We start from the raw sequence: 15,292 nt of genomic DNA, 5'->3' as shown, positions 1-15,292 counted from the left end.
TTTTCATCTGAATCTTTTGTCTCCCCCTCAGTCGGGTGGAGTTGAAGAGGTTGTGTGAAATCTTCACCAGGATGTTTGCAGACCCTCACAGTAAGGTATGAATGCATGCATACACCCATACACACACACACTTATCACCTCACAAATCTCATTATTCATCCACTTTCATTTTGGTTTCCGTTAACTTTGTTTATCCCACCATCCCACACTGTACCGGATTCTGCCAAATCCCAAGCAGTGTTACCGTCTTTCAGTGCGCACACACTCACTTCAGCAGTCCTTCTGCACACCTGTTTCAACTGATTTGGGACAACAAATGGGATAAACAGGAGAAAAACATGTGGATACACTCCTCCCAACATGAACATTGGCATGCAGAGTGCAACATGCTAACGGCATGCCCTGCCTGTTTTTTTTTGCGTGTGACCTGAAACTCTCCGCCGTCCTGTGGGATTGCTCTGTCACCGTTCAGCAGTCAACCAGCTGACTGCGCTCTTTGGATTCACTTCCACTCACTTTTTTTGCTCTCGTTTCCCTTCCCAACAACCCTGACTGCATAAAAATGAATAAAACATTTTTTTTTAAATCACATGGACACACACACCCCAATGTTTGGGCTGCCAGCTCTTCGTCTCTGACTAATCAGCTGTGGTTCGCCCCTTCTAACACTGCCACCTTTCTTTCGGCGCTATGACTCCTCCGTTGCCTCACACACCCAGTGTGAGGCGCGCGAGCTTTTCTTCCTTCTCACTCGTTTGACGTGTGACGATTTGATGAATTTCAGCGAGACTCCGGCAGGGTGTACGGCTCGGCAGAATCCGGTATAAGCTCAGCTTCCTTCAAGGTACCGCATCTCATCATGGACGCCTCTCCTCCCTTCATCTCTCTGCTCCTACATTTAATTTTTCTACCTGTCATTTCATATATTTTGTTTCTTTTTGTTTGCTAAAGTGCACACAGCATTTCGTTCGATTTAAAAACACTTTGAAGATTTTGAAATCTTTAAAGATGGATCTTAGTTTGACAAGCTGAGTAAAAGTTTGGTTAGGATGCTAACAGATGTGTGTTTCTGTCTCCCTTATGCCACCCCCACCCTGGAACTCTCTGTAGAGAGTAAGTTTGGCCAATCGGTGTTACTGTTTTTATCTAACTGAATGAAAATCTGCTTCATTAATCTGATTGGTTAATCGGTAATCGAGGTCGTTAACATCCACTAACCTGCCTGACCATTCGCTGTCCTGCTGAAATCAACTACTTGCTCATAAGGATGGTTACCACTGGTTACCCCGTAACCTGACTGACTTTTAATTTGTCCAGTAAAAGGCTGATTATATCTGTTATTTTGTCGTTTTGGGTGATTTTGTTGAATCGGTGATTGGGCTTAAAATGGTCTGCTGCCACACTAAATGCCTACTAACTCCATAATGGGAACTAATTCTTTTCTTACATCATCCCAGCTCAGGGTAACCTGTGTGCATGCATCCGTGTGTGTCTGAGGAAGAACTCCGTAGTGCGGCTGGATCAACCTTAACAATAAGGCATTATCGGGGTGGTGTGTGTGTGTGTGTGTCTAGGTGTTCAGCATGTTCCTGGAGACCCTGGTGGACTTCATCCTGGTCCATAAGGACGACCTCCTGGACTGGTTGTTCGTCCTGCTTACACAGCTGCTGAAGAAGATGGGAGCCGACCTGCTGGGTTCTGTCCAGGCCAAAGTCCAGAAAGCTCTGGACGTCACACGGTGAGCGCCGACATCTCACTCACAGGCTGGCATTTCAGGACAAGATCACACAAAGATTTGGATGTGTTTGCTTTTTTTTACAGAGACATTTTACCTCATGCACTTTCAGTACTAAATCATGGATTATAATCATAACATCACCACCTTGCAGGTTACTTTAAATTGAAAAGTACACAAAGATATTGTGAAAAACATCAGAAAAAGACCAAAGAATGTAAAAAATGTTTTATGAATAATTAGGGCTGGGCAATAAATCAATGCTATGGATTAATAAAATTTGGGATTTTCGAAGATTTCACATTTGTAATTGATTCCATGAGTTTCCACATTTAAGAGTCTTAGTTTTTCTTCTATTTATTTGGACTTTGAATTCAGATCAACTCTATGATGGAATATTAGGGCCAGGCTACATTTTTTGTTACAATCTTATGAGAACTCCAAAATAACACAAAATGTAAATGAGGAATGCTGAGCATCTTGTGAAGTTTTACTTTTACAAGTAATACTTAATAGAAGTACTTCATCAGTATCAAATTATGAGCAGCAGAAATTTGAAACAATCATGCAAACAATTGTGCATGTTTTAAAGAGCTGATTTTTTTTCTCATTAAAACAACTTCCTTTCTCATAATTTTAATAGGTTTCTTCCAGTAAAACTGTGCCTGTTTTCTGCTAATATTTTGACTATATTCTTGGAATTAAACAAATTCTAGTATCGTGGGCCTGATACTCCATCATACAACTCTCTGGAGGGCTGATTGGAGGAAAAGCCACTTGTTGAAGATATTTTCTGTCATTTGAAATTTTGAGCCGAACAAAAATCAATTAAATTTAGAAATCAGATCTGGTATGAAAAACATTAGAGATGCTGTTATTAAGCCCTGTCTCCCAGCTCTATGAATAATCAGAACTTTGCCATATGATTCTTTTTATTTCATCGTTTTTGTTCACCAACCGTAATTGACAGTTAAATTTCTCTTAGTTTTAATTACCTGCATATAATTCTCATTTAAGCTAATACTCCTTGCGATATTATTTGTGGCTGTGATAAAATGGTTGCTTATTTTCTCTGTGGATTAAAGTTTGGCTCTTTGTTTTTCCTCTTCCAGAGAGTCTTTTCCAAACGACCTTCAGTTCACAATTCTCATGAGGTTCACTGTGGACCAGACGCAGACGCCCAGCCTGAAGGTACTGACTGTTTATGATGCCGTGTGTTTGAGTGCTTGAGTGGACGGGAAGCATGCACATGATGCTGCAAAAGAACGGCCATGGTCACTGCTTGGATTAACAGAAATCAGTACCTGCCCATCACTCTGGCTGTGCGTCCCAAAACCCTGAATCCTGGGCTGTGATTGGACGTCGCCGCCTTCTAACGCCATCAAGTTTGACCTCCGAGTCCCTGACCCCCACCCCCACGTCACCCATCCATCTACCTGCTCCAGCCATGTTCTCTCCTTTGTTACTTTTACCCTTGTTTCCACCTCTTCCTGTCTGATCTGCTTCATTTCCTGGACTCCAGGCTTGGGCATAAAATGATGTAACCAATAGAACAATTTACTCGATGTGCTGCAAATCATGTCACTCCAAAGTAATTCTCTTCTCTCTTAAAACTTAGAAAACATGTTGGCATTTAACTGAAGCAGGAATGGTTATTAATTCAGCTGTGAGACAGAATGAACTAAAAATTATCCAACATATAAAACAGTAAGAAGCTTGGACACGTTTGGTTTTGTCTGGGAAAGAAGAATTAATTTAAGTTTGAAAGTTAATTCAGAATGGAAAGAATATATTTGTGTTTCCAGACAGCTACATCATTCACTAACTTAAATCTGTCCGTCCGTTGTTTGATCCATCCATCCATCAATCTATCCATCCTTCTGTTGGATCATCCATCCATCAGTGGGTTAATCCATCCATCCATCCATCCATCCATCCATCCATCCATCCATCCATCTGTTGGTTAAATCATCCATCCATCCTCCATCACTGGGTTAATCCTTCCATTCATCCATCCATCCATCCATCAGTAGATTTAGAAACAGCCTAGTTTTCTGTGATTCGAGCAGTTTGGGTTTTTCTTAGTAATAGCTAAATTTTAAAGCAGCCCAAGCCTCCTCCTCTTCCTCTCCTGCTTCTCTAGATTTCTCCCTCCTCCTCCCCCCGCCACGCTCCTCTCCATCTCTCACCTCCCTCTGCCCTCCCCTGTCCTCGTCCCTCTGTCTCCCCGTTGATTGACGCGGTGCTTCTCCTCTCTCTCTCTGAAGCCTGTTCGGAGCTCGTGTTGCGGGCGAGGCAGGGGAGGGTCCGGGGTAAAATTGTTTCCCCCCAGAGCGCGGCGCCACGCCTGCTCTCTAGACGAGCAGGCCGCAGCCTGGAGCCAGTCCTCCCAGGTCAGTGCGCTCCGGGGGGAGCAATTATATGGCGCGCACGGTGCTGCTAAGTGATTTGGAGGAAGTTCTCTCCTTGAGATGCAGATGTAGAAAGGCGTGAGATGAGGGCAGGATTCACTTGTGGAGTCTGCGGTGAATGTTGGCATTTATTATTTCCTTTATTTTGCCATTTGTCGCAAAGCATGAACATTGATGCTGTTTAGTTTGACGATCTTCTCACCGATTCATCAAGACGTTTGATTTTCCAGATCTGTAAAGGACCCGCTCTGGTTTTACACTCTTACTGTGAACGTTGGTGCTTGTTTCCATGTGTGTTTGTATCGTTTCTACCATGTGTATTCAGGTCAGCTTTAGCCATCCCACGTTGGTGATCTGTGTAAACGTGTGTTTGTGGTGCAGGTGAAAGTGGCCATCCTGAAGTACATTGAGACGCTGACGCTGCAGATGGAGGCCCCCGACTTCGTGAACTCCAGTGAGACTCGACTCGCGGTTTCTCGCATCATCACCTGGACAATTGAACCCAAGAGCTCCGATGTCAGAAAGGTACCGGCTCTCACCCCCATCGTGACTCTAAGCTTGAGTGCTGCAGAATTAATGAGACTGAGAACCCGATTAGTTTATCATAAGTCTGGAAGTACAGCTTTTTGTTTTTCTCTGCCAGAGAAGTTTTAGTTTTTTGCTGGCCTGCAGGTGTGTGTTGTAGCAGCAGCTGTCCAGTAGGACGTATTGCAACTGTAGATTCTTCACACAAAATCCCAGTAAGATGCACTAAAGTTTGTAACTTGAGGTATGAATATTTCTTTGGCAGGATCTTCTGCCCGCCCCAATATTTTTGATTTTATTTTTCTAGGAAAGTCCCATTGAGATTAAAAACCTCCTTTTCATCAGAGTCCTGACCAAAAAGCATCAAAGATTACACCACAGTTACAATAATTTACACAATTAAAGTGCCATAAAAATATTTAAAAACAGTCAGTTTAAGAAAGTCATCTCTGTTGCTCTTTCTGGTTTTAAAAATGTGGACTGAAATTAGTTCAGTTAATTTCCAGTCTTTTTGCAACATGTTCATGTAGATCAGAGGTGTCTAATTCATTTTTGTTTTGGGCCAAATCAAGATCATAAATGCTCTTAACGGGCCGGTTCTGCCCGAATGTATTGATAAAATACACGGTGAAAATATCAAGGAATTCTTCAAGTTAAATTATATTATTAAACATCTTTTCAGTCCCTCCAGGATTTAGTGATTCTTTTTATGATTTTTCTGCAATAAAAATCAAAGTATTTGTGGTACTAATATGGAAATATTAATTATATATTTAATATATATTTTCCCTTATTTATGACGGTATATGTGACTTTTTATGATTCGCTGTATTGATAATCTGACATCAATTTAGGCCGAGGCAGTACAAGTATAAGAACGTTTTTGACAATTTTTGGAAAAAATCTGCTATAAACTCCCAATTATTAGCGCAAAAAGGCGTGGGAATTTGTCCATTTTGTGGGAATTTCCACGATTATTCTCAAGAACCTTGAGGGACTGATTCATATAATTTGGCAGTAAGCATATAAAAACTGCATTGATTTGATTGATAACATAATATTTAATCACACTTCGTGTGTAGTCTAGACTCTAGAGGGCCACATAAAAAGCTACGACAGGCCAGATTTGGCCCACGGGCCTTGTATTTGACACGTGATGTAGAGGGAGCCAAGTAAATAAAGCTACTTTTTCACAATTTTGTGTGGGGAAATTAAACAGAACAAAAAATTATCATTTGAATGCAAAGAGTAAGAGTCAACTCCTCTCTGTGTGATCAGATCACAGATGTAGGATGACAAAGCACATATTTTTTGCTACTAAATGAAATGTTTTCATGAATTATTTTGCCTCTCCACAGGCAGCCCAGGCGGTTCTGATTGCCCTGTTCCAACTCAACACTCCGGAGTTCACCATGCTGCTGGCAGCTCTTCCCAAAACCTTCCAGGATGGAGCCACCAAGCTGCTTCAGAACCATCTGAAGAACACGGGCAACACGGCCCAGGTGGGTAGACTGGAACATAAAGTGCCAGGCCACACGAGTTAAGAAGGGAGATGTTTAAACATCCTTTGTAAATCATTACAAAATCATGTAACAACCGGCAACAACTCTGTGTACTTTTTGTCACGTTTTCAGGCACCAATGGGAAGCCCTTTGACGCGCCACACCACCCGGTCGCCAGCCAGCTGGCCCAGTCCCGTCACCTCACCTACCAACCCCTCACAAAACACCCCGTCACCAAGGTAACACGTCCTCTGTGACACAGTGGGGCTCTTTTTTTTTTCTTTTTCTTTTTTTTTTTAAAGGATCAGAAAAATGTTCAGCTGTACATTCATCTCAAGCATAAAATAAAGTTAAACTAATAAAATTGGAGCTCTACTCATGAAAAATTTTAAATGCCTCTATATTTATTCATACCATGTGAGTTTTTAAAGAAGAAAAAAAAACAAGCATATCTGTGTTTTGCAGTGCATTTGACTACGACCCGGAGAACCTGAATTCTGAGGACATCTACAGCTCCCTGAAAGGCGTCACAGAGGCGATCCAGAACTTCAGCGTCCGGAGCCAGGAGGACATGAACGAACCCGTCCAACGGCGAGAAGGAGACGACGTGAGTTGATATGCAGGCTCTGATGACCGATGCATGTTTGTAGCCTCTAAGCGTCGCCTAATGGACATGTGTTAAGACATTTCTGCTGTAGATGCATCTACAGCCATGGAAAAAATAAGTGTCCGCTACACTGAAGCCCATTGAAAACCTCCTGGTTATTCCACCAAATATCGATTTCTGAACTCTTCCTGAGTTAAAACATTAGTATTGTTGTTTCTAAATGAATATGAACTTGTTTTCTTTGCATTATTTGAGGTCTGAAAGCGCTGTATATATACGGGCCCTGACTTCAACATTTTGATTCATTACACAGACTTTTAATGTCGTTAGTTTTCTAACATATAAAGGTTCAGGCAAGAACCTTTAAATTTGCATATTTTTGGTATGCCTTTAATTCTGGTGCAGAAGTTTTAAACAACAGCAATGGGCAACAAAGCGCCTTCTCTTTGCCCACTGGGGGTTAATTTTTGCTTCAAAATCAATCTGATGGGATGCTGGAGAGGACTGTTTACATTTTCAAGTAATATATTATTTGAAAAATGTCTCAAAACGACAGTATCACAAAAATGACAGAGCCAATTTGTTAGCCAGCACAATTTATCGTGACAGGTCTGACCGCTGGTTTGTGTGGCATAAACATCTTCAGTGCCAGTCGGGCTAAAATAACCCGGGGTTACCGGGTTAGCATATCGAAGTAGATCATAACTCTGATGTTCTTTGAAGGCCTGACAGGCAGGCAGCAATGAAACAGTCTTTTCCTAGATTTACCACACACTCATGTACTGTGTGTGTGTGAGACTCTGACATGTGATCCCTCTCTCTTCGTGGGAACTGAGGGACGTACAGTTGCTGTTTATGGGAAGGGTGACTGTAAAGATAATCCTCTGCAAACAGTCTTAGCATGTCAGTAATGTTCTGCCAGCTTTGCCGCCTAAATTCAATAATAATTTGCTATTTTCAGCCACTCCTCTTGTCGGGGTTCATGTTGAGGGTAAATTTATGACTCGAGACGTCCCGCAGCCCTTCCCAGGAACACGGCCCCCTTTTAAGGACACAGTGTTCTCCAGTACAGAGGTGTGACCTCCTGACATTTTCTCCATGACATGCATCTGAAATCTAACCAGCCCACATTTCATCAGCACACCTGACTCGTCAAACCAGCCCATACATAGTGACCTTTTAATGCTTTGAGTGTAAACATACACACACAAACAGGACCGCCCTGCTCTGCTTCTCACCTGATGGATCACTTGTCGAACTTCACAAAGTCTCTGAAAAACAACGTCGACGAGAAAAAAATCCTGGTATTTTCAGGCTAGAGACATAAAAGACCTGCACCTTACGCTGCAACTTTAAATGTGAACTTAGCTCTGGTGCAAAAACTGTATGCATCTCTGGTTGTAAAAGGTTTTCTACCTCATTTTATCAGATTTATGACAAGTTAGAGACATGCAGCGCTGTAGCAACACTAGGAAAGTGATTCATTTGACCGTTTCTGTTCATTGCTGTAAACTGACTCCAGATTTCTTTGACTCAATAAATAAGGGCACAGCTGCAACGCCAAGAGTCGTTTAACAAACTGAAGATGTACGGAGGTTTTTAAAAATTTCTGGATTCAAAACAACAGTCAATTTGTTTGCAATTTTTTTTAATGAGAAGTAAAGTTGTTGTTTTTTGAGGGGTGGGGGGTTTAGCTATGCAGAGCATTTTGTGACATGGTACTCTTATTTATACAGCATTTGATGCTCTTGAGCCATTTCCATTATCATATACCACACTGCTAAATTATTTTCTCGACATTTTAAAATTCCAGGTCAACCTGGAGCCCAAGCTGCCACCTCCACTTTATTAAATTTTGCACAAATTATGTCAAACATTTGCTTTTAGTTCTGGTTTGTGAAGCCAAGGCTTTCCTGTTTGTGCTGCTGTCATTTTTAAGAAAGTAATAAAAGTTTACAATAAGGTCATCAGAAGGTCAGCATTGCCCTCCACATTTAAGTCCAACAAAAGTTGTGTATAATTGTGCTACAGTCCAGCCAACATTTGTATTTCTGTATCGTATCATTTGATATTGGTAATGGATTGTCTATTTTTTTTAAATATCAGAAATACTTCCTAACTGTTGGCAGGACCTTTCCTGTTGTATCCAGTTTCCTCTCAAGCTGTTGTACTCATTTTTGTCCCAGGCTGTTGTTTTTTTATTATTTTTAAACAGTTGTGGGGAAACCTTAAACTGTTGCTGTCCAAGTTACTCAACAGGTTCTGGCTAGGTAACAATATGTTACTTAACAGGTTGTTGCTAGGTAACAATATGTTACTTAACAGGTTGTTGCTTGACAACCAAAGAACCAGTGAGTGAAAGAGTCGATTCCTCTGACAAACATTTCTTAGCTGGGCATGAAAAGTGTAGCAGCTAAAGCATTTGATTTGCCTACATTTCCCAGAATGCTGTGCAGTTCTGGATCAGAGTTTAGTAAAATCATTGAATATATTATCTTTTGGTATTGATCACGTGTCTATTAGACTTAGACTGACTTTATTGTCATTTTGCATGCACAGGGTGTATACAGAACAAAATTTCGTTGCATACGGCTCAGGACAATGTTTTGAGGTTCCAATGTTGTGTGGTTACTCCAGAATAAAATAAAATACAGTATAAATTATGAATATAAATATGAGTATAAAATATAAAGTGCAGGAATGACAGTAAAATGGAAGTTATTTAGCTCTGTACATATGCAAGGTATAAAGTGGAGACCAGAATTTGAGTGCAGTCCAGTTAAGAGTTCAGCAGTCTGATGGCAAGTGGGAAAAAGCTGTTTTGGAACCTGGTGGACCTGCACCGGATGCTGCGGAACCTCTTTCCAGAGGGCAGCAGGGAGAACAGTCCATGGTGGGGGTGTGAGGGGTATAGTGATATTCATTGTTATTGATTTATTGCTCAACCCTTGCTAGAGCTGGGCAAACTGTATTTTGTTGTGGCCTTTGAGTCAGGTTGTGACACTACGTACAAAACACAAGAAGCCTTTATTTCTCCATCTTTGTTTTTTTTTTTGGACCAGGGGGGAAACGTGTCAGACTTGATGGACGGTGGTCGAATGGCTCTCGACAACAAGACTTCCCTCCTCAACACGCCCCTCCTCACCTCCAGCCCCCGAGTCGGCCACGATCACTTCTACGACTCGCCCCTGAAACAGAGCCGGAAAGACATCAGCCTGGAGGACTCGGGCCAACTCACCGACGGTACTGGAACCACAAAGCAAACACGCACGCTGCGTGGACCAAATGACGTCAACTCTGTTTGCTTCCGTAAAACAGACAGCGGGCTCGATCAGTCGGAGCGAGTGGCCGAGCTCCTCAAGGAGCTGTCCAATCACAATGAGCGTGTAGAAGAAAGAAAGGCGGCTCTGTACGAGCTGCTCAAGCTGATCCGCGAAAACACCCTGCAGGTGTGGGACGAGCACTTCAAGACCATCCTGCTGCTTCTGCTGGAGACGATGGGTGACAGAGAGGTACACACACACACAGGACCTGCGTCTACTCGGTGAAAAAGATCAGAGCTGAATTTCCTCTCTTCTTGAATCTCTTCAGCACGTGATCCGAACGCTGGCTCTGAGGGTGCTGAGGGAGATTCTTGGTAAGCAGCCTTGGAGGTTCAAGAACTATGCAGAGCTCACCATCATGAAGGCCTTGGAGGCTCACAAAGATCCACACAAAGAGGTACTGTCATCCACACCAGGGCTACCTGCAGCTAACGCTTATTAATTGGATTTTTAAAAAATTGCTACATCCTGCCTGTTTTTCTGTTAACTATTTTAACTCTTTTATACAATATTGGAAATACCTTCAAACATTCAAATAAACCAATGATCCAATTCCTTTTTAAAAAAAAAGAAAATAATCTTTGTATTGCTTAAAATGCAATAACATTCCTTTTGGTTAATTCTTGATTATTTGAAGCAAAGGATGAATCTGGAGCTAAAAAAATACTTCTAAAATCAGCCTGTGAAAATCTCATCTCTTTCTGATTGACTTAACGTAAATACAACAGCGTTTAATTTTTTGAATAATTATTAATAACTGGATAGTGAAAAGTGCTTAATGGTGTTTTTTCAACTGGTTGAAGCTAAAGCTATGCAACTTTACAAAGATTTTATTTTTTTTGTCTTAAATGTCTCTTGTTTACGAGTGTGTTGTTCTTCCAGCAAGTAGCCTGGTTTTGAGTCTGGATACTCCAGCTAACAATTAATCAATTACTAAATTAGTTGACAATTCATCCAATTAATCGTTTCAGCCTTAATCCACCCACAAATTAGCTTCTTCCAAGTAGATAATAGCTATGTTATTCACAGAACATCACAAGTTAAAGTAAACAAAGCTTTCTTTCTTTGTTTTTTCTGAAGGTGGTCCGCGCTGCGGAGGAGACGGCTGCCATGTTGGCATTGTCCATCAGTCCAGACCAGTGCATCAAAGTGTTGTGTCCAATTATTCAGTCCGCTGATTACCCCATCAACCTGGCTGCTATCAAGATGCAGACGAAGGTGATGGAGAGAGTTCCCCGAGAGGGCCTGGCCAGCATGCTGCCCGAGATTGTCCCAGGACTCATACAGGTGACTCGCCTCTGGGACATCAACTGGTAATCTGGGATGATTATTTATTTCGACAGTCACAGGGTAAGTTGTGTGTTTGTCCAACAGGGTTACGACAACTCTGAAAGCAGTGTGAGGAAAGCCTGTGTGTTTTGCCTGGTGGCCATCCATGCAGTGATCGGAGACGACCTCAAACCGCACCTCAGCCAACTGTCCAGTAGCAAGGTGAGCGGGTCACTGGCATTTTAAAATCCAGTTCATGAAAAACCTTGCTTTTAGGAATATAAACCGGATTGTGGCCACAAGCTTCAGAAACCTGAATGAAAAATTTATATCAACATAAAGTGGAGATTAATTGTGAAGATGAAGGAAAATTATGCTTTTTTTTTCTCTCTCAACTGACCAGAACTCCATTTTCCAAGTGTTTAACTGGTAATCTGTGTTTTCTTTGCCCCTTAGAACTGCAAATGCACGTCATAATTTAGCTTTGTAAAAGATTTCTGAAAACTATTTTCATTGCATTTAACCATAAAGCAGTACTTTAAGTTTGTCTATGACTTAAAATCCCAATAAAATGTTAGTTTATGTTTGGAACTCTACAAAATATGAGTAGAAATATGAGTGTCTTGAAGGATGAACATTCCTTCAAGACATTATTCATTGGATCATGACTGGAATGCTGTTTATCAGGTAAACTCTCAAAGAATATGGATTTGAGATGCCTCAAATCCATAGTTTTACTAAAACTATGGATTTTATAAAATTTTAATAAAATAGTTTTATTAAACAGAGAAATAATTACTGGTCAGCTTTTACAGGGAGGGGTTGGTAATATGTAAAAAAAAAAAAAATTTAGATCATATTGATGTTAAAATGTTATTTCCTAATTGAAAATATTCCTGGAATGTAACTTTGATTCTTTTATGCATGTTTGAGAAATCCTCGACTATCCGGTGACCACCGTTCAGGGTAGCCTAGACACTTGCTCTTACAAAGCACCGCCTATTTCCACAAAGGTCTCCTCAGCTCCTCCAGACTAGCGGCAGCAGCAATTAGCAAACAACAACTGGTATCTGCTGAGCTTATTACACAAACTACTCCTCAGTCCCAACACTCCTAAGAACGGTTGTTTACGACATAAAGGGGAGGCCTTGTTGTGATGACGTGTTGAGAACAGAGTGTAGGAAAGAATAGGAGCTTCTTAAAGAGACAGAGCCGCTAAATTGCAAAGTAAATTTTCTTTTTTTATATTTTATATATATGTATATATATTTCATTTAGCTTAACCAATTCTGATTATTTTTTCTTCAAAATCGCTGAATTTTTGTTTAACGGGATTATTCTACGGCAGCAGCACGGCTATGCATCACATGTAGAAGAAAAGTCTTTTGGCCACCAGCGTTGTCCGCATGTGCGAAATTTCTTTATGTAAACAGTAACATGCAGGGGGTCTATATTTGTAAATATGATTATGATTAAGTCAGTGCCTCACCAGCTATGAACCTCACTGCACGTCACCGATTTATTTATATATATATAATTTTTTATAGTAACTGATGGTAACATAGTTACTTGATTGTGCCATAAAATGGCACCATGTGCCTAGAAAACACATAATGCCGCCCCTTTAATGCAGAACTTGACAACCGGTTTATGTGAGGCTGTCAGAGATCGGTCCACCTCTCTTGCTCATTAGTAGCAGCTGTTTTAGCTTTCTTCCCGACATAAACCTCATGAAGACGTCATACTTAAACAACTTTGGAGTGATAAGATTTTACTTCAGTTTAGCTCATTATTTAACAGATGTAAGAAGTAAAAAAGGTGATTTTCACCGTTGTTTTTTTTTTTTTTTTCTGTTTGCAGCTGAAGCTGTTGAATCTGTACATCAAACGTGCCCAGTCTGGCTCCACTGGCAGCGAACCTTCAGGCGATGGTCTATAGAAGTCGCTCAGTCCCAGAGTGTGACTGCAGAACTGAAACTGTCCACAGCAAACAAAAAACATCTGCTCCTCAAATCACACCCACACAGACGGAGACCAATGGGGGCAGACTGCTTACATCCACAACAAGACATGGTGTATACACACAAAATAAGTACACAGAGTGCTCATGTTTCCAGCTTCACTGCAAGAGAGAGCGCGTGCAGAAGTTCTCACTGAGTGTCGCCCACCCTGGCCTCAGACTGGACTGAACCCTTAAATCTGGAATAAATAAAAACAGCAGCCGACTTCCGCTCTCATGTTCCACCCGGGTTTCTCACCACTCACTCACTCACTCACTCACTCACTCACTCACTCACTCACTCACCCCAGGATGAAGATGTCGCTTGTCCGTCCTGTCCAACAATGTCCGCTCTCAGAAACAGCTTAACGTCAGTAGGGAGTGATGCATCTGCATGGTTTCATTTTTCCGGGGGTTTAATATTCATAAAACATTGAGATAAACAAACTGTGCTCTTTCCTGTTTCGTTCTTGGACAGTCAGTAACTGGGTCCAGGTCCAGGGAATGTTAACGTACACGGTGTCATAGTTTGGATTATTTTAAGAAATGATGTTTTACTACAGTGTCAGGGTTTTTTTTTTAAAATACGTTATAGTTTCTCACACCAAGAATCTACTTTTTTTTTTTTTTTCTCTCCAGAAAGGTGCTGACAAACCTCAGAGGTACGACCCACCCCCGCAGCGCACTAACACACACCACAGTACCGATAAAATCCAGACCACGGGAGGGGGTGTTTGGCTATGCATGAAACTAAAGATAAATAACATTTTATTGCGGTCAGGTTTGCAGTCGAGAATAAAACCGACTGCGGTTTTAAATTAATTTTAACGATGTCCGGCCCTTTCACATGAACCCCTGATGGTTTTCCATTTTTCCAAGCTCACGTTCGATCAGCCCGCTTCTGAGGAAGATGCTGCTTTACACATGAAGTATGACCGGACCTGGCTAATTATCATATAGTGGACATGTATCTATATATGATATTAAGATTGATTATTCAAGAACGGTGTCAGGTAGGAGGAGTTTCCCCCCAGGGGGGGGTGCAGGCACGCACCTTCACCCATCCACGTTTTATTTCCTTTTCTCTGTTGCGCGTGCCGTAGTCTTACTGACTCACTGTTTTTTTTGTTTTGTTTTTCTCTGCTGAGAAGAAATTTGTAGAAATGTATTATTTACAGATCTGGGAAGAAAACGTCCTGTCTTCTTCACTCTTCTCTTTCCTCTCCATTGTTTTTTTTCCCTCTGTCTTACAACTTTCTAGTTTTCTTTGTGCATTTACAAAAGCTGTGCTCAAAATAAAGTAAAGAACTTGTACAGATCATGATGATAGATATCAGTGGTTTAACGCTTCATATTTTGTTCGCGTTTTTACCCCCTTTCCAGCTCAGTTCAATAATTTCAGGGTTTTTTAATGGGTCACTAGTTGAAGTAGAAGAAAAAAATATTTAAACTGAGTCTTAAATTACTTTTATAACAGCAAACGTTGCAGTACTTAACATCCTCTTAAAAACACATTTATACATGCAAACAACAAATTTTACCTTTGGATTCTTTCACATTTAAAGCCACTTTTCAAACCAGTTATGAGAAAAATGACTATTTCTTTGCCTGTTTTGTAAAATGTAAGACGGATACTTAATTTTAAACTGTTTTTTTTTTTCATACAAATATTTTTTTCTCAAAATTATTCCCAACAACCAAAGTCCACAACAGAGATCTCTTAATGAAAAAAAATCATAAGGTGGGAAAGCCTTATTTAAAAAAAAAAAAACTTAATAAAAGATCAAATTAAAGTTAAATCACATTTTCCCGCTTTTGATACACAATGGTAAACTGGATGTTGGACTGTTATATATTTAATAGCCATTAGCAATTAGTTTGCAAAAATATGAAATGAAAAGAACAAAAAGGAGGAGAGAAGT

The 15,292-nt window shown here is 40.8% G+C and overlaps 1 protein-coding gene and 1 long non-coding RNA gene across 34 annotated transcripts in view; one reads left to right on the top strand and one right to left on the bottom strand.

Moving 5' to 3' along the window:
* The window catches only part of clasp2 (cytoplasmic linker associated protein 2), a 60,260-nt gene extending 45,557 nt beyond the window's left edge, over positions 1–14,703 (top strand). For 21 of the 33 annotated variants that reach the window (XM_028035952.1, XM_028035951.1, XM_028035954.1 and 18 more), the window contains 15 exons: positions 32–95; positions 785–844; positions 1,111–1,113; positions 1,575–1,738; positions 2,848–2,926; positions 4,528–4,671; positions 6,030–6,173; positions 6,306–6,412; positions 6,639–6,780; positions 9,843–10,023; positions 10,099–10,292; positions 10,372–10,500; positions 11,184–11,390; positions 11,478–11,594; positions 13,233–14,703. In XM_028035952.1, the coding sequence (XP_027891753.1) occupies positions 32–95; positions 785–844; positions 1,111–1,113; positions 1,575–1,738; positions 2,848–2,926; positions 4,528–4,671; positions 6,030–6,173; positions 6,306–6,412; positions 6,639–6,780; positions 9,843–10,023; positions 10,099–10,292; positions 10,372–10,500; positions 11,184–11,390; positions 11,478–11,594; positions 13,233–13,310 (1,813 nt within the window). In that variant the 3' untranslated portion in view covers positions 13,311–14,703. The remainder of the gene's footprint in view (positions 1–31; positions 96–784; positions 845–1,110; positions 1,114–1,574; positions 1,739–2,847; positions 2,927–4,527; positions 4,672–6,029; positions 6,174–6,305; positions 6,413–6,638; positions 6,781–9,842; positions 10,024–10,098; positions 10,293–10,371; positions 10,501–11,183; positions 11,391–11,477; positions 11,595–13,232) is intronic. The other 12 variants (XM_028035984.1, XM_028035982.1, XM_028035981.1 and 9 more) reach the window with 2 other exon arrangements.
* LOC114155869 (uncharacterized) overlaps positions 20–15,292 on the bottom strand; it is a 19,136-nt gene continuing 3,863 nt past the window's right edge. Inside the window, exons 2-3 of the long non-coding RNA XR_003597858.1 lie at positions 12,369–12,371; positions 20–130 (exon numbers count right to left, since the gene is read on the bottom strand). This is a non-coding gene — a long non-coding RNA (uncharacterized LOC114155869). The remainder of the gene's footprint in view (positions 131–12,368; positions 12,372–15,292) is intronic.

This window comes from Xiphophorus couchianus, chromosome 13, assembly GCF_001444195.1.
Source record: "Xiphophorus couchianus chromosome 13, X_couchianus-1.0, whole genome shotgun sequence".
NCBI lineage: Eukaryota > Metazoa > Chordata > Actinopteri > Cyprinodontiformes > Poeciliidae > Xiphophorus > Xiphophorus couchianus.
This window is presented reverse-complemented; position numbering and strand designations above follow the sequence as displayed.